We start from the raw sequence: 23,619 nt of genomic DNA on the forward strand, positions 1-23,619 counted from the left end.
TCTTGACTTCATGCACACCGAGTTTCGTGGTGATTGGTTGAATTTTCTAGGAGGAGTATTTTAAATTCCATTGCATGTGTTTTTTAAACTACGCCAAATAGCCGACTTCCTGTTGGGCTGGGGTAAAAAGTCAGAGCACGAAGGATATATGAACCGATGAGATCTATAAGTGTACCGAGTTTCATATTATTACACGCAAGCGTGTTTGATTTATGGACCAAGTTTTCGGACCGCGTTCCAGGGGGCGCTGTCGAGCCCCCCTGCCACGCCCGGGTACCAGCTTCAGTCCGGCTCTAATGGCCGCGGGTTCTGACATTTGTGCAAAGTTTCAAGAGTTTTTGAGCACGTTAAGAGACCCAAAAGTGCCCGAATAGTCGTAAGAAAAATAATAATAATAATAATAATAATAATAATAATAATAATCCGAAGGAAAACAATAGGGCCTTCGCCTTTTCAAGGCTTGGGCCCTAATTAACATCTGAACTCTCTTGCTAAAATCTATATGGTTTAATGGAACAATTATCATACAATACTATACATGTTTGGCATCATTTGAAATGTCTCAGTGCGACTGGTATAAAGGTCTCATCCCCAAAGAAGTAAACCAGAAGGTAATAACGTGTTTAAGAGTTTAGAGATATTGCTTACAGAGGAGGGTGGGTCTTTTGTGCAAATAGCATCCTGCCCTCAAAAGGTGCTAACTCTGGAGACAGTGATTAATGCAAATTCCCATTGTTAGCATATGTGTAGGTTTATTTCTTGGTCTGGGTATATAAAGAAATGCAACAAAGAGGCTCGGCACGATTTGTAATGAGATCTGCCCGTAATGCTGAGTGTCTTTCAGAGCATTTGATGTTATTGTATTGATTATCTTTGAATTGATTATGTAATTATGCATGATACATTTACCTGACTAATAATAAAGTACTTTTATTGAATTACTTTTTTTCATTATCAAATTACTAAATGGAAATTGATACATTTGGAATTATTCTGATTTACTCTAAAATGATCAACTTTAGTAGATTACGTTGTATCCATTGTTACAAAACCTCGTTAAAAAAAGTTGTACAAAACCTTTCTTTTTAGCAAACTTTGTATACACAAACAATGTTGTCAATGCTCTAGTTCATGTGTAGACCCCCTGGTAATACTTCAAGCACAGGGTCATGTTGTTTCGAGCCTCCTTAGTGTTTTAAAAATAGCTATTTTGATGCTCTAATTGTAGTGCCCCTAGCACGCCCATTCAAAATGCATTTTTACCAAAAATGAAAATACGGTCAAACTTAAAAGTGGAGTTTCCATTATAATTATGGTTTTACACGAATGTTTGACTCGGGTAGATTAGCAAAAATAGCCTAGGTTTATTTTGGCAAGAGTTATCCTTTAACATGGAAAATATACCTTTAATCGCGTGTCGCGGCATCGCGTGTAGTTAGGACACGGTGTTAGATTGAGTTAGCGTGAATGCGACCGCCTAAGATATTAGCCAATGACCTCTGTTTGGTGACCAAAAACTGTATAGTTTGTGATCGTGGGCCCGCATAATGGCAGGTGCAAGGACCCTGTGCGACTTTGCCACCCGAATGAACGAGGGGATATCAGATCTGCTAAGTCTATCTCTCTTTTTAAGCCCCATATAAATAAACTTGCATTTATCAACATAGAATCTGTATTTTTGTGTTATTTTATTTACCAACTGATATTGTATTGCCTCTTTAATGTTTATGACCTCTAAATGTCTTAACTTGGGCTATATTTTAATTTGTAGGCCTGTTTAATTGGCCTGTCAAGAATCTTGTCGTGTGTGTGTGTGTGTGTGTGTGTGTGTGTGTGTGTGTGTGTGTGTTGTGTTTATCCTGGGTTGGCAACAGAACAGTTTATGTTTTATGCACCTATGTTAACAGCGAGGTGGATTCAAACAATACGGCATAGATAAAAAAAATATATTACCTGAAACACATTTAGTGACAAACTAAGATGTTTTCACAGAAATTTCACAGGATTCACAGTAATTCTACATAGCAAAGATGCATCTGCCTCTCTCTTTCAGTTCCACATCCAGAGTCTGTCACTCTTGTTGTAGGTCCTGGACTCTTGGCACAGGTTGTGCTGAATCATGGGATATGGAACAAAGCATGGCTGGGTGAAAACTGACAACTAATGAAATAACTTTGTGGGGTATCAAAAGAAAAGGGAGGGTAGGATGGCGAGGGTTAGGATGTTTGGTTGGCACTTCTTCAGCCCTCCCAGTGCCAGCCGGTCAGCCTATTAGGACCTGACTATGAGCATGTTCTGGAGAGAGATATGTTTTGGCAGTGTTTCCGCCCCTGAGCTTCCGATATATATTGAGCCGCTGATGCCACCACACAGGCGACTGGCACACCCCGGAGCTGGTAAGACATACATATTATTGCTTCCTTTATTATTGTTATTGTGTTGTTTTCATCTCCACCATTTTAGCTACTTAAGTATGGAATATAACTCAGCCATGTCATTCATGCAGACTGTTATGCTTTTGCAATATTCAGTCATCTACACTCTCAACACTAATAATTATTGCTTGCTTCCTACTCTATTCCTAATTTGATTTCTGAACAAAGCTCATCACACCCATCCTGGTTCACTATGGCAACTGATCACCAGAACCCTGCAACCAAGCAAAAACAACCAGTTGCCAGTGTCTTCAAGGTACAAACACGTCATCAGACTCAGAGTACCTGTGGTGTATATTACTTATCCATTATTTTTACTTATCTTCCTTTATACTCTCTCTTCCTTTAAAGTTGGTGATCTACGAACAGGAAAACTTTCAAGGACGCTGTCATGAGCTGACTGGGCCCTGTAACAACCTCCAGGAGGCGGACTTGGAGAAAGTGGGCTCAATACTGGTGCTGTGTGGACCGTGAGTTTGTGTGTGGGAATAAAAACAGCTGAATGTAAATGCAATATTGCATTAAAATCAATTAACAAGACGTTAATATTGAGTAAGTGACGTTTTAAACACAGAAACAACATAAAAGTTCAGTTTGAACGGTTATTTTGTTCCACTTCCAAGGAAAATTAATTGAAACAAAGCGACAGCTTCAAGCTTCACTTGGCCCCACGCAACACATGGACTTGAGCTAAATATGTGGACTGAAGCAACAGCTCAAATATTCCACTTCGGTTTTTCAATTTCACTAGAGAAAACGGTCCTGGTTCTGGCTTGACATATCGCATACACTATATTTGACAGTATTGTACTTGTATTGTAGCGTAAAAGATTGGCAAGTCTGGATTGTTGCTAAAAAAAAAAAAACTATCATAGTCAGCTATCAAAAACTATCATTTTTCATATGGAAGAATTTTCAATATCTTGAAATGTTTAGATTACACACTGTAAATAGTTTATTTTCGAAAAAGTAAAAAAATAAATAAAGTATTACCAACCCCACCAAAGGATGTCAGTCTGAAGATAAGATAATTGAATTATGAAAACAGACTGATTATGATTTCTAGTCTACTATACAATGATTTTATAGTTGTATTATGCGTAATTGTGACTGTAAAATATATATTTTAGGTATAAGAGTGGCATATCTTGAGTTGTGGTATTTGGATTAATTTAAACCATCATTGGAACCATTTTGATTGGCCAATGGGCTGGTTTTGTTACACATATCTGGCAACCCTGTCCCAGACATACTGAAACAACTCATTATCGATTTTCTGGAACGCTACAAACATAGACAAGCGGAGTGATACAAATGGTGAAATGTCTTATAATTAACAAGGGGACACTAAGTGAGAAATCACGACAAAGAAGTTGTCATGATTCACTTTTTGTTCTAGGTGGGTGGGATATGAGGAGCCCGGCTGTAAGGGGGAACAGTATGTGTTTGAGAAGGGTGAGTATCCTCGCTGGGACGCCTGGACCAACAGCAGACGCAGTGACTGCATCGTCGCCTTCCGCCCCATTAAAGTGGTAACTAATAAACAGCTGCAGGGTTATGAAATGTCATTGTCCTGTATATACAGTACCAGTCAACATTTTGCACACTTGTTCTTCATTATAAGTAGATTACACATTTTAGAATAACAACAAGGTCAATGTAAAACCTAAAATACAAATTGTTGATCAATTATGTGACTAAACATTTTAAATTCTACATGTTCTTGAGGCACATCCTGTAAAAAGTAGTTTTGGAAATAATTTACAAGACTAATTTCGAAGTGTTCATCATTTCAGTCAAGCATGTCAAAATGTGTATGTTGATTTGTCCCAAACGGGTTCTTTCAATATGCTTTTCTACACTTCTTATGTCCCCACAGGACAGCCAGGAACACAAGATCGTACTCTACGAGAACCCAAACTTTGCTGGGAAGAAGATTGAGATCGTAGACGATGATGTTCCCAGCTTCCACGCTCATGGATACCATGAGAAAGTCTCTTCAGTTCGTGTGCAGAGTGGCACGTGAGTAAAAACCTAAAAATATCGCTGACATGATACATTAATCTCACATCAAGGTTTCTGATACTTTCCATGTCCTCGTGTATAATAACAGTTTTGCTTCACTTCTTGTTTTAAACTCCATTATAGCTGGGTGGGCTATCAGTACCCAGGATACAGAGGCTACCAGTATTTGTTTGAGAAAGGAGAGTTTAAGGAGTGTTCTGAGTTTGGGGCCCTGCTTCCTCAGATCCAATCTGTGAGGCGCATCCGTGACATGCAATATCACCCAAGAGGGGCATTTCAACCCTCTAACTAAGTTCCCAGCAATCCCCCCCTCCCCCCAAGCTTCTGAAACACCCCCCTCCTATAACCCCTTCTTCACTTTTGAAAGCTTATCTTTGACCTTTTCAATTGTTTCAGTGATTCCATTTGCTACGGCTGAGAAATAAAGCGATTTTGCGTTATGAATGTTTCTGAGCTTTTATTTGGGCATTCACTGTTTTGTAAGTGGATTGGACTTTTTGATTGATTGGATTTATAATTTATTTATTAAATTCAGTCTCTTCCAAAAAGTCTATTTACTCATTCATATTTATTTCTTTATCTACAAAACACTAAATATTGTCAAAAGGGGACTCGTTTTGGCATCCCTTTACAAATATGTATAGTATACCTGACCTCATTGTCACAACAGCAACAAAAATTAGCATATTGAAAACACTTTAGCTTCTGCCTCAGATAAATTGTTTAAATGGAATATCACTGACATCACATTATGAGAAAATTGTAGAAAAAAATTGATGATTTAAACAAAAAGATTACATTTTTTTTGTACAAAAGTCATACACAGCAGTCATATCGCACACCTTCAGTTTCTTGTGACCACCAAATATTTGCGAAATTGAAATTACTTTGAATTTGAATATAATTTGATTTAGTTTAAAATTTATGTATCACTGTTTGTGTAATATTTTATTACAATTTTACATTTTAATTGATTTAAAAATGTAATTTATTCCTGATATGCAAAGCTGTTTTTTTTTTTCAGCATAATTACTGCTGTTTTCGGTCACATGATCCTTCATAAATTATTCTAATAAAAATATTCTATTTATTTCAATGTTGGAAACAGTGCCATTTAATATTTTTGTGGGTTTTTTATATGAATAGAAAGTTAAAAAGAACACTTATTTGAAACAGAAATATTTTGTAACATAAATTACTTTACTTTCACTTTTGAGAAATGTAATGCATCCTTGCTAAAAAGTTTTTCTTAAAACTTTTGAATGGTTGTGTATATTTCAAGACCAAACATCTCTTCCCCCAAAAAAGAATCTGCATGTCTTAGTTTATTTGGAATATTCTGACTATATGATTACAGGAATATTTCAAAAGCTGTAAAGCATGTTAACGTCTTTTCAGAATAAGCTTTAATCAGAATAATAGTGGACCTTCGTCAGAAAATTAGGTAACACTGTAGTTTAGAGTCCAATTCTCACTATAATTGCTTATCACCATGCATATTACTAGGATATTGGCTGTTTATTAGTACTTATTAAAAAAAAATTAATGTCTTATTCTGCATGACCATATTCTACATCCTACATATTCTTTATCCTACCCAATACTTAAACTTAACAACTACCTTACTAACTATTAATAAGTATTTACAATGTAAAAAATATATTGTTGGTTTAACTTAAAAAAAGTAAGTTACCTGGTTGCCTTGCCAAGTTCATAAAAAAAAAAAAAAAAAAAAATTGAGTTAATACAATGGAGATTACGAAAAAATACGTAATCTGGACCAAATTAATTATCAATTTGTTTGACAAAAGAAAAAAAAAAGTTTTACTTAAAAGTGTAGTTTATTGAGGCAAAAGTCATAGTTAATAGATAGAATTAGACCCTAATCTAAAGTGTGACTGAAAATTAAATACATAAACATAGAAATTGAACTTTAAAAATCACATTAACTTTTTTGATTGAAGTTGTCTGCCAAAAATGGTGTTAATAGATGAGCTCTTCCCAGCGGCACAGTGCATGTTATGTTTGCAAGTTCTGAAAAGAACAATTTTAAGAAAAAGAAGGGGGATAAATAAATGTATAGTACATTTTATTACGAATTTACAGTATTGGACAGTACTGCATTACAACAGTGCAATGAACATCTTTACAGTCAAATTTAAAATAAAATGACAAATTACCCTTAGACTATAACAACTGTAGGCAGACAAAGAAAAAGAAGCTGATATTAGAAAAAAAAGAACCGTAGGACACATTACTCGCATACCGTCAGCATACCAACATCACAACATAGACATCAACGAAGACTCATGCGTTACAAAAGTGACTATTGGTCAGGAACGCTGTTCATTAACAGGTGGAAAGTGCTTGTTAAGTGGCAAAATGACCCAGCATTTTTTTTTTCTTTTAAAAATACGGTAACAACTAGTGTGCAATGTAATGTGAACAATGTTTACAGTACTTTGACATTTCAAACTTCCCTTAAGCGAACTAGTAAACAAACAAAAAAACTTAAGATGTGAGTGAGGGACACAAATAAAACATTTTCCCTTTGTATTCATTCATTATTACATTGTAAGGGAAGAAAAATATATTTATGTGCTGATTGTGCAATTTCCTACCATCATTTTTGGCCCATCATTAAAGCAAGTAAAGTATTGGGATACAAATACGAAAATAAAGTGAAAGAAAGGGAATGACTGATTGTACATGCGCAATTTTTTTCCAATCATGATATTATGGATTCAACCGAGAACATGATGGAATGGTGAAACTAAACAAATGATCCATTATACCGCAAAACACAGACCTTTGCATGTCAAAACGCCCCCAAATCCGAACACAAAACATGGGTTGTTGGGAGTGAAGACGTGTGCAAACAAATGATGAACTCATTTAATTCGGTGGCTCATCCAATCAGGTTCCAACACACGCATCGACACGCATACAGTTCAGAGGGCCGCAGTTCTTCTTAAATGAAGAAATTCCTCTTTCAAACCGACATTAATACAAATATAACTTTCTGTGATTACATGAACATGTGTCATAACTAAATACACTTTCTATACAGCTCAGCAATGATTTGTTGACTAATAAAGTTTAGAAATAAAATCGTGACGTCTATGGAAATGCATGTGCAACTGATGCCTATATAATCATCAAGTGAATGAAAAAGAAGCATGAAAACTGTGCTAATGTGAAAAATAAACCAGCCTCATACTCCAGTTATATGAAGCACTTCAGGTTGCTTGTAGGTGCGTGTGGTCCCACAGTTCCACTATAAACGATGATCTCTCGCTCACTAGAGGTTAAAGTGGCTCTATGCAAAAATAATTCTCTCTCATATGACAAAGAGCTGCAGAGACACTCGACAACACATACATGGACACACGCTTCACACACAGATCTCTGCTTCGTCCTTTATTTCAGCCAGAAATCTTTTAGAAAGGCACCATGCACATGTACACGACTCGGGCTGGAGAGGAAGGCCAGAAAAACCAACGAAACAGAATGATGTCGTAGTCAGCGGCAGCAGCAGAATTCCCCGTCAACTCCAGGTCAAAGGTTAAGGCTTCTGTCACGAGTTTACAGCTACAGATACTGCAGTTATAAGGCATCCTGAGATGGTGGGGGGGAAACACATACATATATAAGTAAATACATTATAATGAGGGATGTCAAAAGTGCAAATCAAAATGTATCACTTTTCCTCCAGTGTAAGTAGTACCACCACTTTATTATGGTCTGACTGCTTTTTAATATAAACATATCAATAATGCTTAGTAACTCACAAATGTGTCATGTCAATGCCTTATACTGTGTACTTTTATGGGGTCAAAGGTCATAAACTGTTTAATCAAAACTTGATCATCTTACATGGATTTTTGTACATTACCTTGATGTGTTTGCTTGTGTTCTGGTGGTTTATTTAATGTGATTATTTAGAATAACCACATTTTTTATAGTTATCAGTAAAGTTCTGGACCCTGAGTTCTTAAAGAGACAGTACACCCCAAAATTAATTATGAACATATTTTGAAAAATATTGGTGACCAAAAAGTTTTGGTGATTACGAAAACAAATCACGTGCACACGCACACAAAAACAAACAAACAAACACAGACATTTTTTAAAATATATTATTTTATGTTCCACAGAAGAAAAGGGTCATACATGAGTAAATGATGACTATCCCTTTAAGGGAACGTAATAAATCAATGAAATAAATAAATTAATAAATATAAAAACAAAAAAGACAGAACTGAATCAGTATGAATGTATTGTATGTAATAATCATGCAGTGAAAACTGAGAAATACTTTAAGGCACCATGGCATTGTTTATAATTAAATTGTTAATATTTGTACTAATATTTAACATTTTAAAATAAACTGTACAAATATTTTATATTGTATATTTATAAAATATTTATATACAAATATTGGTTTTAGTTTCTATGATTACAAATTTTATAATATTTGTACATTTTTATATTAGTTTTTTTCTGTGGTATGAAAAAACAACCATTCCTATTGCCATTTACTACAGAATTTGTAGTATTGTGATTTAGTATTAGTCTAATTATAATGCAATTACTCATACAGACACATGAGACCTTTACCTGCTTGTTCAGGCTGTACTGTCGCCTTCATACTGACTCAAACGTTTTTTAGTCTTTAGTTCTTTCAGCCACTGAGGTGAGGACTCTTCTCTGAGAGGGGACAGAGACAGACAAACTGGTCAAGACTGCCAGACAAGTGATGATTCTTAAACGTTTTTCCATGTCCATGAACCTAAAAAGCACTTACCCGTTCTCTTTGCCGCCAGCAGGAGGCAGCACACGGGCAGCTCGAGGCAAGAATGGAGATTTCGGAGAGCGCGAGAGCAGAGAGGGCGAGGGGCTGTCTGTCTGATTGTCTGACTCTCCTCTCTTCTTTAGCTGAGCCTGAAATGAACAAATGAACCTCAAGTCACAAGCTTCTTTGTAAACTTCCTTACAAATTCATGCAATTTTCAGCCTGTAAGACCTAAAACAAGTATTGTTATGCTTTGTTCAAGTATTGTTCATATATGAATATGAAGGAGAGAATAGTAGCTTGCAGAAGCCATTCTTGCTGATGTTCTGTTGCAGGTCTATGACTCCTCCCCCTGAACTCTCCCTTGCCCTGTATCTTGCGCCCTCATTGGCTGTAGGTAATGCGTGGTTTCGGTTGTTGGTTCTGAGTATTTTTAGGAGTACGAGTGCGAATACACATGTGCAGTATCAGGCACGATACCGTGCATCCCTAGTTTAAAGTAACTGTGTGTCAAATGAAGTGGCTCTAATGTTATTGGTAGTTTGCTTGTCTAGATATTTCTTTAGAAAATATTATCCCAGATGTCACATATTGCAGGTAAAAATAAGATATTCTAATTCCAATAGTAGTTATTTAAAAAAAAAAATCAATAGTAGCATTGATGTATGAAGTACAGTAGTGTTCAGTGCATTTTATCATCCATCTGTTTAATGACATAATCTACTAAATAAACTCACTCATAATGCCAAAAACGTCATTCGAATTTGACAAATAATCAGTGTTCTTGTCCCTAATGATGCACATAGTGCACGGGAAATCATTTTAATATCAACCGCAGAAGTGCTAAACTGCTCATTGCACCATAAAATTAGCAAGAACTATCAATTATAATATTACTGTGGTGGATTTGGTTTGACACACTCCGTGTCTGATTAAGTTGACTTATGGGTTAGACTGATCATCTGTTGATTGCTCATGTCTGGGTCTTGTATGTGAGTTCAGTAAAAAGGATGCACTCGCTTAAGAGCCACACAGTCTCATGTTGTGTTCTAGTGTCCTTTATGTTCATTTAACAACATGAGACTGTGTGGCTCTTAAGCGAGTGCATCCTTTTTACTGAACTCACATACAAGACCCAGACATGAGCAATCAACAGATGATCAGTCTAACCCATAAGTCAACTTAATCAGACACGGAGTGTATCAAACCAAATCCACCACAATTAGGCCCTGTCCCAAATGGCACACTCCGGACTTGTGGACTTCCTCAGAGTCCACACTTTGCTGACGTCATGTAGTGCAGACCTAAAGGGCCCTTGGCGCGAGTCCACGAGGGCGCATTGAGAGGTATTTTTGGGACAGACTCGATCGTCACGCCGGAAATAGGAAGACGGTCCGGTTGTTGTTTAAATATTATATTTCTACATTTATATATGACTCAGTAAAGCCCTGCCATTCGGTTCTATTTATTTAATGAATCATAATGCGATCGTAGCCTATTATTCAGCAAGCTATTTATGTTTATAAAATATAAACATATATTTATATTTATGTTTGAGATATCAACCACTGGTTGATGACCATAATGTTTGTATAAACTGTAGGTAATAACTGGTAAAATGTACACATAGGTCATAAAAACCATAATGATATTTACACTTAAATATGTTTTTCTCATCCATGTTAACGTGAGCGAAAGCTCCTCCCATTTGTTGTCTGATTGGCCTTTCGCAAATTCGCAAGGATTCCTGGGTAGTTAAAGTGCGTGAAGCCTGCATCTATGCGGGCTTCGCGGAAGACCGCTTCAAGGGTATAAAGGGGGCGCTGCTGAGCACACTTCAGAGCGTTAAAGTGATGAATGGGACGGCCTACGGACTCGTAGACTCAGCGAGCAATTTAAGTCCACGAGACCGAAAGTCCACATCAAGTGCGCCATTTGGGACAGGGCCTTACAAATAATATTTCTCAGGAAGTTGCCAGTTCCTCATTAAAAGAATGTAATTATGTTGCTTTGTGTGTAGCTGGCTAAACAGGGCTTTACACCATAAAGCCTACTGTATCATAATTGATACATAAATGTCTAAGGCCTCTAAATTATCAACATGATCGCAATATACTAAAATTAAAATCAATATACTATGATTAAAGATATACTGAGATATAGACTAACAACTGATATTTCTATGCATTTTATGCAAATAGTCTGCTATAGGCCTACTGTTATAAAGATCTCATTGATTTCCATTACAAGCTATCAGAATTTCATCTTTCTTTTTAGCAATATAAATATCAGCCACTGCACCAAATTGCATATTTTTGCTCAGTTTGGGGCACTAAATATAAAACCGAGGTGGTTTTTTTCGGTCCGATATTCTACTATATGGGCTATAAAAGCAACAAGAAACGTAAACTTTTTCCTCAAATTTTTAAATTTTGTCTAAAAGTTAAATAAACGGTTCAATTAAAAAAAAAAGTCTTACCTTCAAAGCAGACGGGTCCATGCCAGGGAAGAGAGCGACTCTCTGAGGCTGAGACACGGAGGAAGTGCGGGAGTCGATTCCCTTGGCCTGCTCCTCAGAGTCGGACTCCTCATCTTGCTTAGGAAAGTCACTCTTCTCCTCTACAGACAGAGAGAAAGATTGAAGAGAGTGTCGAGGACTATAAGCTTTTATAGGCTCCGCTACACCACAGAGACAATTATGACCCAAAGAGGACCCGCAGCCTACTTAAATCCGAACCCATGGGATGAGATGTACAGGTACGCACGTGTCCAGCTGCTAAGATGTGTGTAAGTACCTGTTGAGTCCTTGTAGCGCCATTCATCATCTTCTGCTTCGGTTCCCTCGGGTACTTGTGATAAGAGGGCGCTGTGACGGGCGGCTCGTGAGGGAGGGGCTCTGCGACTGCTCTTCTTGTTTAAGTGGACCCTGGCCCGTAGTGCACTAGAGTCTAACAGTGTCGTGGGTGCCTACAAAAAAACAAATGCCATGGATAGTTTTGTGCGTTAGCCTTCAAATTAAGGTCTATACGTGTTTTCGAGGGATAGTTCACCCCCCCCCCAAAAAATAAAAACATTTTCATTTATTCACCTTCATGTCATTCCATATTAATGAGACCTCAGAGATTTCTGTCAATTAGAAGTTTGACACTTCAAAAAGTTCATAAAGGCATCGTAATATAATTTGAGCTTTTTAAGTCTTCTGAAGAGCATCAAGGAAGCATGTTTTGGCTTCGTTTATGACCTATGTTTGTTCCACATCAATGACCATCTAAATAAAATTTGACCTATGTACCACCAAAATGAAATCTGTTCATCGCATAAAGTGATTGTGTCTCTTCAGAAAACTTGGATTAAACAGCTCTATTGATATGCATTACTTTTACAATGACTTTATGAACTTTTTGAAGTTATGGTTGCTTGGATTTTTATTGGATTGACAGAAATCTCTAAACATATCTTAATTTGTATTTCAGATGGGTTTGGAACAACACGAGGGTGAGTTCATCATTTTTGGATGGACTATCCCTTTATAAAGGTCTAAGGATGAAGACTGACCTCTGGGAACGGGAGCTCTGTCTGCTTGTGAGGAGATGTGGTCAAGCCATCGGGCGTGTCGAAGATAAGGGATTGTTCGGCCGTGTGGGGTGGGGTTGACTTCCGTGGAGACGGGGTGAGGTTTCCTTCAGATGAAGGTGTCGCTGGAGTGAGGCTGAGGAGGAGAAAAGGGATATTTGAACACAAATACATGTTGTCATGTTTAATTTGTGCAAAAAACATGACTAGTTAATATTAACTCTTCCTCCCCACCCCCATGTTTTCACTGTTACAAGGCAGGGGGCGCTGTTTTGCATCTTCTAAAAGAGTGCAGAATACACAGGGAAAAGAAGAATTGCTTATGCACGTTGTAGTATTATTTTTTTCAAAATGTTGCTTTTTTTTTTTTTGTGATCAACATTTTTATTGTTTACTGGGGGGGGGGGGGGGGGGGTTACAGACATATCCAAAATCTTGTGACTACATGAAAAAGAAAAGAAAAAAAAACATCACAATGGTAATACAATACATAAAACAACAGAAACATGTTCGGCAGGTGTTTAACAACAGTGATTGTCTAGCTGTTGTCCCTGGTCCAAGAGATTATCTTAGATGAGAAAGAGTTCCAAGCTTGTACAGTCACTGGTCGCGCCTTATTGAGTCGCGCAGTTGTATGTTCAAGGTTGACAATGTTGACAAGACTATGGATCCAGAATGATTCCATACACATATCCGGAAAGAACCAGTTTTTCAAAATTGTTTTCTTTGCAGAGGTAAATCCTGCAAATACCATTTTAAGCTGAATTTGCTTTAGATTTATATCCGAATTATCATTAAGGAGACAGAAACCAGGATTGGGAACATAAAAAATGTCAAGTATATCCGCTAGAACTGAATTTACATGCAACCAGAACTTAGAGATAACTGGACACTCCCAAAACATGTGTAAAAACGTTCCAGGTGAAGCAGTGTTACATATATGACAGTTGTGAGTAGGTTGTAGTTTCATCTGGAATCTCTTATAAGGTGTGATGTAGGCTCTATGTATGGTTTTGAAGTGAATTAGTTGGTGAGCTAGGTTCTTAGAAGTCATACTTAGATTACACCATATTCTCTCCCAATCTAGGTTTATATTTAAACTCCCCAACTCCCTGTTCCATATGGATTCAATTGGTAAAGCCTTAGCACTATGCTGGATCAGCGCACTATATATTAAAGAGACAGAAGATCTGCCCAGTAATGGTGCAATCCATTGTAACATGGGATGTGAGGGGAGAGGAGAATTCCAGGGAACTCCATACGTTTTTAAGGCTGATCTTAGCTGAAAGTAAACAAAATAAGAGGACACAGGAAGCGAAAAGCGTGTTCTTAAATCTTGCATGGAGCAGAGACCTTGAGTATCATATATATCACCTAATGTATTCACCCCAAGGCATGACCAAGATGGTTGATTGAATGGTTTGTTGCCACATAATAAACTCTGGTTATGCCATAGTGGCGTGTTCTGACAGAATTTAGGTGGGCCGCCCATCCACCGTTCTGCTTTCTTCCACACTTGAATAGAGTTAGCAATGATGGGCCCAAAATTATTTTTTATTGTTTTGTTTGGTACCCTGGAGAATAGTATGTCTTGCAGCTTGTGTGGAAATATCTTAGCAGATTCAATCAATCGCCATGCAGTGGTAGACTGAGGGTCCACCCATATGCTGAGTGCTCTGATCTGAAATGACCAATAATAAAGTTCAACGTTCGGTACTGCCAGACCACCCAGCAGTTTGGGTCGTTGCAGTGTATTCAGACGAACCCTGGGCCGTCTACCATCCCAAATAAAACTGGAAATCATGGAGCGAATGTCTTTAAAGTAATTTGGAGGGGGGCAGAGTGGTAACATAAAGAAGAGGAAATTGAGACGGGGCAATATGTTCATTTTGACTGTATTAATTCGACCTTGAAGAGACGTTTTTAAATTCCTCCATCTATGAATGTCTGATTTTATTTTGCTTAGCATAGTGTTGAAGTTGTCTCTGTTCACTTTATGTATGTTTTTATAGATCGTAATGCCCAGATATGTAAAAGAGCTTTTGGACTGAATATAGACGGGAATAGGAACATTTGTGTGTATAGTGTTTAGAGGCATAAGTGCAGATTTTGTCCAATTAATTTTGTAGCCTGACAGGCTGCTAAAATGATCAAATTCCTTAATAATTGGATGAATAGAGGTGTCAAAGTTATCTAAGAACAAAATTATATCATCCGCATACAGAGATATAATATGCTTATGACGACCAATTTCCATAGGGGAAGCCGTAGATTGCCTAATGGCTTGTGCTAGAGGTTCCAGAGACAAACAAAATAAAAGTGGCGAGAGTGGACACCCCTGTCTTGTACCACGCTGCAGGGTAAAAGGAGAAGAGATTATGCCACCTGTTAGAACACTTGCTAAAGGTGAGTGGTATAGCGCCTTGATCATTGCTATAAAATTATGCCTGAAACCAAAACGTTGCAAAACTGCCCACATATATTTCCACTCTAACCTATCGAAGGCTTTCTCTGCGTCGAGTGAAAATACGGCACAAGGGTTTGGGTGTGTCTCTGCAACCTCTATAATGTGTAGCAGCCTTCTCATGTTATCAGATGCATAGCGTCCCTTGATAAATCCTGTTTGATCCTCATTGACTAGAGATTGAATAACTTTTTCCAGGCGCAGAGCGAGTACTTTGGCATATATCTTAAGGTCGCTTGTAAGTAGAGATATTGGTCTAAAACTAGCGCACTCAAAAGGATCTTTTCCCTTTTTCAAGAGTAAGGTGATGAGTGCTGTTTTTTGGTCTCTATGGAAGGTCCCACTTTTGATTGCAAAATTAAAAGAATCCAGCATGAGTGTACCCACCATGTCCCATAGTTCTAAATAAAGCTCTGGAGGGAGGCCATCCAAGCCAGGTGATTTGCCTTTATTAAGATATTTTGCAGCTCTATGTAGTTCATCCAACTCTAATGCAGCTTCCAGATCATCTTGGTCAGTTTGCTTAAGGCAGGGAAGCTCTAGTTTGTCAAGAAAATGTTTACTGGCATCATCATCATTAGCAATTTCTGATTTGTATAAGTTTTCATAAAATGTTAAGAATGCATTATTAATGGCCTGCGGATTAGTAGTAATCTTGCCCTCAGGTGTATTTATTGCTGGAATGTGAGCTTTTGTTTCACATTCCTTAAGCATAAGAGCCAGTAGATGACTAGGCCTCTCTGCTTCAAAATAGTACTTTTGTCTGGTTCTATGCCAAATAAATTCCGCCTTTGATACGGCCATTGTATTGTATTCATCTTTTAAAGATGCCAGCAGTTTGGACTGATCATCTGAAAAGCTATTTTTTTGTAGCTTTTCTAATGATTCTATTTTGTTTTCAAGATTAGAGATCTGGGAAGCTTTTGTTTTAGCTAAAGTTGAGGAGAATGAAATACAGAAACCACGAATAAAACACTTTGTGGCCTCCCATAAAACTTGTGGATTAGAGCAATCCTTTGTGTTAATATCTAAAAAATCTTTTAGTTGTACTTTGAGTGAACTAAGAAATCCAGAGTTAGTTAGTAAAGATGTGTTTAAACGCCACCTGGGGGCCTTAGTCTTAATATTGGGCAGATCAATGTTGCATAAAAGTGCAGAGTGATCAGATAGTAGAATAGGTAAGATGGTAATGGACGTATGTCCTACAATAAGGGTTGGGCTAAGGAAAATATAATCTATCCGGGAAAATGTTTTATGTCTATTGGAGAAAAATGTATAATCTCTAGCAGTTGTATTCTGTATACGCCAAATATCCACAAGATTTAAATCTTTGAGAAGCGACTTCAATAAAGTAGATGAAGGATTGTCTATTGCACCTGAATTAGATTTATCAAGAGACGGATTAAGGACTGCATTAAAATCACCTCCCACCACTAAAGAATAGTCATTTTGTTCTAACAATGTGTTTCCAATGTAAGAAAAAAAATCTCTGTCAGGCTCATTTGGGCAGTATATGGATGTGAAAGCTAATTTATGATTGAATATACAAACACAGGCAAAAGCAAGTCTTCCATTCTCATCATTTCCAGTAATATTTATATTGCATGATATTTTTCGGTTAAGAAGGATGCATACTCCCTTGGTCTTATTTAGGGCGCAGGATGATGCAATTAATCTGTAATGTTTATTTTGAAATCGTGCCACATCGCATTGTTTTAGGTGTGTTTCTTGGATCAGGGCGATGTCTACTTTTTTACGATATATATACTCAAGAATACGAGTGCGTTTAATAGCGGAGTTTAGGCCATTCACATTGAGTGATAATATATTCAATGACTGCATCGACATATACCGCTAAGATCTGTCTTAAAATATGAACGTGCTAGTATAAAATATAACAGAGGAGTGTAAACATTCTGCCCATTATCGTACAGATGTCCCAAAGCTGATGTTCTATCAAAGAGTAGGAATATGTCTGTAAAGGGGAGGGGATGGTAAAAACTATATACAAAAACAAATACAGACCGCACAGGCAAAAATCCGTAGGTCTGTAAGAACATAAACATTGTCTGATACGTGACCAATCTACCCCAACGCATAGCAATAGAATCAGATAAACCCACACAATCTTAACACATAAAATTAATACATTCGTCACCTCTCGAACTGGGTTAGCCAGGCTAATTTAACATAACGTTAACGTTACTTGTTTTTAGATCGTAACGTTACCTTGTAGTGAGGACCCTGAGATTGACCATTGCTATAACTTTTTAGGTGATCTAAGATCGTTCCTCCATGTCCACTAAATTGCCTTCTCTGTCGTGAGGAGGATCCCTGTGGCGGTTTTCTTCGGTCGGGTTTGAGGCTGCGTCAGTAGCACCACCATCTCGCCGTACCGGTGTAAAGGTGGACCTCCGCGGAAGAGAGTTGATAAAATCTTCGGCGGCCTGGGGGGAATCGAACATCTTCCTTTCGCCTTTATACTGCAGTTTTATCCGCGCAGGATAAATGAGAAATGGCTCCAGTCCCATGCCTTTAGCCTTGTTCATGATAGAACTGAAGCTCTTTCTCTTTGCTGTTGTCGCTGGACTGTAGTCAGGGAAGAACAGGATAGTGCCGGCTGTTGGCGCCGAAGCATGAGCGGGAGGCGAGCGCTGGTGAGCGGACGCGCGCGCGCCATTGGCAGCGTACTTCACTGGATAAACTTGACGTGCCCCGTTCAGGATAGCCGATCTGTCTTGCCAACGGAGTAATCTGAAGATGAGGGTGCGCGGCTTATTGGAGTTACCCTCTCCTCCAGCATACACCCGATGTGCCCGTTCAATGTCAATGTCCCGGCCCACCAGTGAGGGGATCCACTTGGGAAGATTATCTTTCAGGTAGCCGATTGCATCCGAACCCTCCACTGCTTCTGGTAAGCCAACCAGCCTTACATTATTTCTTCGTCCCCTGTCCTCCAGGTCTGTCAATTTTGTGGTGAGCTGGTCTAGCTGTGTCTTTAGTTCGATAACCGATCGCCTGTCCTCTCGTGCAGCCGTCTGAACAGATTCCACTCGGTCTTGAGCCCGTTTAGTGGATTTGGCTACCTTCTCAAGTTCACTGCTAATCTCCTTCACAGTTTCATTAGTCTTTTGGATTTCCGTTCGCAAGTCACGTAGTGCTGGGACCAGAATAGAGTCCACGGCTTCCCTGACAGCGGAGGCTACGGCCACATCTAGACCACGTTGTTGTTCTTGGAGGGCTAGCTTTATGCCATTAGCAATAGCTGCATCGAGTTCTTCCTTGGAGATTGCAGAATCCTTGAATTTTTTCTTTATGGGCGATTGTTCATTTTCCCTTTTCCGTGCTTCTTTGCTTTGGGAAGGATTCATGATGAGATGGATGTCGAAGTATTTGAAGTATTTTAAAGGATTATTGAAAAAATAAGACTATGCGAGCAGAGCCGAAAACTATGCTGGCATCGCTGTCGATGGGTCACGTGATCCAAATGTTGCTTTTTTTAATGAAACTTTCCCAAATTCAAGTGTTGATTAAAAAAAAAAAAAAAATACATGAAGCTATAATATATATATATATATATTTTTTTTTTTTTAAAGCAGAGGCTCTGTTCTTTCTTTTGACATATTGCATGCTCGTATATCCATAACACAAAATATTCATGGGGCCATTACATTTTTGCTAAACTGATCAGAACTGCTGGAGGTAGCTGGCAACTTAAAAAACCTGGAGAGGAAAGAGTTCCAGTATGTTATAGTGGTTGCCAGGGGGTTGCTAGGAGGTTTTTTCCCCACACCAGCCGATGGGAGTTTAATTTATAAATAAATCGCAAGAACAACTACAGTGTAATTATTTAACCAACAATGTTTACTGATCATGATTACTTTTTTATTCTCTTATATTTTTCTTTGCATATTTGTAGACATCCTATTTTAATTTGTCATATTCTGTTTTTGTTGAAATAATATAAATAATATGTCACATTTGAGCAAATATAGCTGGGCGAAAAAAATCATAAAACAACCTATGGCAAATTTCTACAAAGTAAAAGTAGTTTGAAGCAACAGTGGTAGCATATTTAAAGTTGGCTTGGAATGAAATGTCACCCTCTATGTTATAAATGCATCTTATTGATCATATTCTGAGCTATGTCCTAACTACCGGTAAACTTTCCGGAAAGACATGCTTCTTGACAGACTTTTCCAATCATTTTGCCTGATTAAATCCTGACCATTTCTTACAATCGACTGCAAGATTTAATTTCCCTCATATCTGCCTCCATCCAATAAACAACCGATGGACAGTATCAAGTTCCAACTCTTCTTTTTTTTGTTGTTCAATAAGCTGTTACATATGGATGTGCATCACAATATGGAAGACTACTTCAAAGATTGCTACTTCTGTTACATCACAATTTTAGTAACATATACTTTGTAGGCCATGTATTTAATTTGATTTGCACACATCACTTAAGCCTGAATGACGATCAGACTCCCGTTCGCATAATTTAATTTAATTTTGCAGTTCCTAATAAAGTTACCAGCTAACTATGATGAGTAACTCACTTAAGTTAAATGTGGATACATTGCCTTTGCGACATCCCTGTCAATAGACAAACACAATCTGCTCGGTAATGAAGATTTATCTGCCTGTGTGTCTGTCCATGAGATCATTATAGCATCATAGCTCTGTTATAGATGACCCACTCAATATATGCAATTGATGCTGGTGTTGAGTTACAAACAGTGGCTGAGGTCAGTTTTTGGAGTCATTCAGGTACAGTGCCTATGTAAGTTGGGGGGGAAATGGCTCTTTTAGGAATTAGTTTGGTTTTGGCGAGGCGTGTGTGTTCACCTGTCATCTGTTCGAAGTCCTGTCTCCCATGTGCCGTACTGACTGTCGGTCTCCTGCACCAGATTATCTGTGTCTTTAATGTCATCCTCTCCACTAACAGTCTGCTTTACCAGCTCCTGTAAAGAGAAGGAAGAAAAGAGGATGTTTTTAACTTAAATACACCAAATTAAACCCAGGGAAGTCATGAGCCTGTTTTTTTCTCTTTTTTCCCCAGACCTGTGGCTGTCTGGACAAGACAAAAGCAGTTCATCACCACTTATTTGTTAAAATGTGTTTTTAGTATTAAAAAGGTAAAAAAAATGTTTTGGTTGCTCTTCTGTTTAGCATCTATACCGGTGTACAAATCCTGACATAATACTCACATCCAAAAGTTGAGGGTGGTACGTTTTTTAATGCTTACTGATCAATCAGTAACATTCTCTTCCTCCATAGCAATCTGTAGTAGGCTAGGCCAAGTGATTTATTATTTTATTCATTCACTAAGCAAAAACGCGACATTAAATACAATGTCTCGAAATCCCCCAAAAAGTGTCAGTGAACTTTCTTCACGGAGTTAAATATCTCCGGACCGGAACTCTCTTTGTCAGATGACAGTCAGAATGACAGTTGACGGATGTGAGCGCAACTTCTTGTTACGACAAACACAACAGATGCATTCACCTCAGAGAAGAAGGTACATGGATTGTATTTTGTTCTGCGTTTTTGTACATCTTGATTTCTCGCCAATTGTGTTTTTCTGGGCGAGTCGGTATGAACTGCGGCGCTGTATCATTCATGAACGTACAGTCGTGCACAGACACACTATCTCACGACCAATTCGTACGAGTGAGTACGAGTTGGCTAATTCGTACGACCTCACTCGTACGAATTTGTCTAAACCCCAGTGATGGGGCGGGGTCAGGGGTATGTCATTCGTACGAATTCATACGAATTGGACAACTAGTAAAATATGTACGATTGAACAAAAATCGTACGAGTGAGGTCGTATGAATTCGTACGTATTAGCCACCTCATAAAATACGTAAGAATTGCCGTGAGATCGGGTTGGCACAGACCATCGGCCAAGGTCAGGATTTTCGTAAAAAACAACCTATTAAATTTCATATCGTATACCCCCAGAACACTTAGTATATTGCACTCCTCACAAACAATGGATAATTCTGTGATACATTTTTTGCGTCTTTTAGAAAAAGCTTGATACTGGTCGCTATTCACTTCCATTATATGGACAAGCACGAGCAGGACATTTTTTTTAATTCTCCTTTTGTGGTCATAAAACAAAAAAGGGCATCCAACATTAGAACAACACCAGGGTGAGTCAATTATGCATTAATTCTCATTTCAGGGTGAACTATCCCATTAACTTTTGTTTTATGGGTGTGTGTTGTTACTCATATTTTAAAATGTATTTTTAGGCTCCACTAGTTGTAATGTTTTGTTTTAAAAGTGAATATATTTTTATAGGTCTAATAAACAAACTGGCCCAATGTGTTTGTGATGTTTGCAGTGTCTTACAGTCAGTTTAAATAGTTAAACCTTAAACGCAATTGTTTTATGTCTGCTATTCTGAACATATAGCATTGCCCTAATTGTTTGTGTCATTTTTCACACAGTTTCTACAAGCTGTAACAGAATTGCAGGTGTGGGCAGGACTGGAACACACACCCCGCAGTGTGTGCAGGATTAAGAAAACAGTCCCGTTCAGGGCTCTAACATAGTCCTTCAGAAATCATTATAATATGCTGATTTGCTGCTCAGGAAACATTTCACATTTTTACCAATATTGAAAATTATTGTACAACTAAACATTATTGTGGAAACCGGACTATTTTTCTAAATTCTTTGATTATAAAAAAATAATCTTACTTAATAATAAGACAAAAATACTGCAATTGAACTTGATTATTAATAGGCGTGATGCTTCTGATAGTGGAAAAGCATGAATGAAGATGGAGAGGGAATTGAATCCCGCTGCAGCACTGCAAACAACCACAAGGTGAAGCTAAATCTCATGCTCAACACAACCCAGTCATAAAAAAAGCAGCCACCCTCTTTGGGTGTGACATCACACCACAAAAGCTGGACATTAGCCAATTACCGAGTGAAGAGATGAAATCGGTCCAGCAGGGCATAAAACCATCTTGTATATATTACAGAACAGAGCAGCAGGACTATTAACCCCGACCACATTTCAACTATAAACCCAACCATCGCCAGTTCATCATCCTGAAACAAAGTATTCAGAACCACCATAGAGTCATAGCTGGGCAGCTGCTGATATCTTAAGGCCAGTAATGTGACACCAGGAAATTAACCTGAAGCAGATAGTGAAAATAGTGAAAATGAATGACAAGGAAAAACAGGACATGAAGACACTGGTGAGACTCGCATGAAAGTAGTTCAATGGCCTCATAGAAATATACTGGTTGAACTGGTGAGTGTGTCTGTTCAACCGTGCCTCTTTTAATGAGGAGACTACAGAGGGTACAGTGTATCTAACACACACACACACACACACACACACACACACACACACACACACACACACACACACACACACACACACACACACACACACACACACACACACACACACACACACACACACACACACACACACACACACACACACACACACACACACACACACACACACACACACACACACACACACACACACACACACACACACACACACACACACACACACACACACACACACACACACACACACACACACACACACACACACACACACACACACACACACACACACACACACACACACACACACACACACACAAGCTCCTTGATCACAAGCAGAACTGAGTGTGATCACTATGACAGTAAGGGGTTTGTGCCAATCAGAATTGAATTGAAAATGCCTGGAGAATTTTCATTTTCATTTAGCTTTTGCAATTTTTTTATATATATTTCTATTTTACATTATTTGTATTAGTTTAAGTAATTTTAGTACTTCAACAAACTTTTTAAAAAAAAATGAAAATGAGAAATATTGCCTTAGCAACTAACTGATATAAAATATGTTTTATTATCTAATAACTATATTTTATTTCAGCTTTATTTCAATAAACAACATTTTTTTTAATAGTTTTCATTAACAATAACGAAACTGCAGAATGTAATGTTACTTAATAGATGATATTAATAATTAATGTTTGAAATTCTATCTATAAAATTTGCATTAAATATTTGCATTTAGACACATATATTTCATATATATGCATATACATGGTGAAAAAAACTGAATTTCTCATAATGCTCTTATTCCTCTTCAAAATGTAGCCAAACACCATTAAGCAGGTTTACATGACAGACACCTTTAACAGGACCAGTGACCGGTCAATTTGTTGTTGTGGTGAAATAATAAAGTTTCTCTGATGAGTGACTTTCTTTGAATTACAATGGACCTTTTTCACAGACTGTGATGACGTGTTTCCAGAGTTATCAACATT

General features: G+C 37.9%; 2 protein-coding genes across 2 annotated transcripts in view; one reads left to right on the plus strand and one right to left on the minus strand.

The window, feature by feature from the left end:
- The first annotated feature begins 2,327 nt into the window (after positions 1–2,327).
- crybb2 (crystallin, beta B2) lies at positions 2,328–4,899 on the plus strand. The gene is made up of 6 exons (XM_079637696.1): positions 2,328–2,396; positions 2,604–2,691; positions 2,787–2,905; positions 3,835–3,967; positions 4,315–4,457; positions 4,584–4,899. The coding sequence occupies exons 2-6, from the start codon at positions 2,629–2,631 to the stop codon at positions 4,750–4,752; spliced, it is 627 nt and encodes a 208-aa protein (XP_079493822.1). The 5' UTR covers positions 2,328–2,396; positions 2,604–2,628; the 3' UTR covers positions 4,753–4,899.
- A 1,634-nt stretch (positions 4,900–6,533) lies between these two features.
- LOC307012229 (uncharacterized protein) overlaps positions 6,534–23,619 on the minus strand; it is a 48,524-nt gene continuing 31,438 nt past the window's right edge. Inside the window, exons 8-14 of the mRNA XM_079638645.1 lie at positions 20,144–20,259; positions 12,811–12,964; positions 12,051–12,222; positions 11,735–11,874; positions 9,268–9,404; positions 9,081–9,170; positions 6,534–8,078 (exon numbers count right to left, since the gene is read on the minus strand). Of these exons, the coding sequence (XP_079494771.1) occupies positions 9,089–9,170; positions 9,268–9,404; positions 11,735–11,874; positions 12,051–12,222; positions 12,811–12,964; positions 20,144–20,259 (801 nt within the window). The 3' untranslated portion in view covers positions 6,534–8,078; positions 9,081–9,088. The remainder of the gene's footprint in view (positions 8,079–9,080; positions 9,171–9,267; positions 9,405–11,734; positions 11,875–12,050; positions 12,223–12,810; positions 12,965–20,143; positions 20,260–23,619) is intronic.

Source organism: Phoxinus phoxinus (assembly GCF_949152265.1).
Source record: "Phoxinus phoxinus genome assembly, chromosome: 15".
Taxonomy (NCBI): Eukaryota; Metazoa; Chordata; class Actinopteri; order Cypriniformes; family Leuciscidae; genus Phoxinus; species Phoxinus phoxinus.

Excerpts from the sequence above, each read along its gene's own strand:
- crybb2 (XM_079637696.1), top strand. The coding sequence starts at position 2,629 with ATGGCAACTGATCACCAGAACCCTGCAACCAAGCAAAAACAACCAGTT. Across the intron at positions 2,692-2,786 it reads CAGTTGCCAGTGTCTTCAAG|TTGGTGATCTACGAACAGGA; the intron begins GTACAAACACGT and ends CTTCCTTTAAAG. Across the intron at positions 4,458-4,583 it reads GTTCGTGTGCAGAGTGGCAC|CTGGGTGGGCTATCAGTACC; the intron begins GTGAGTAAAAAC and ends ACTCCATTATAG.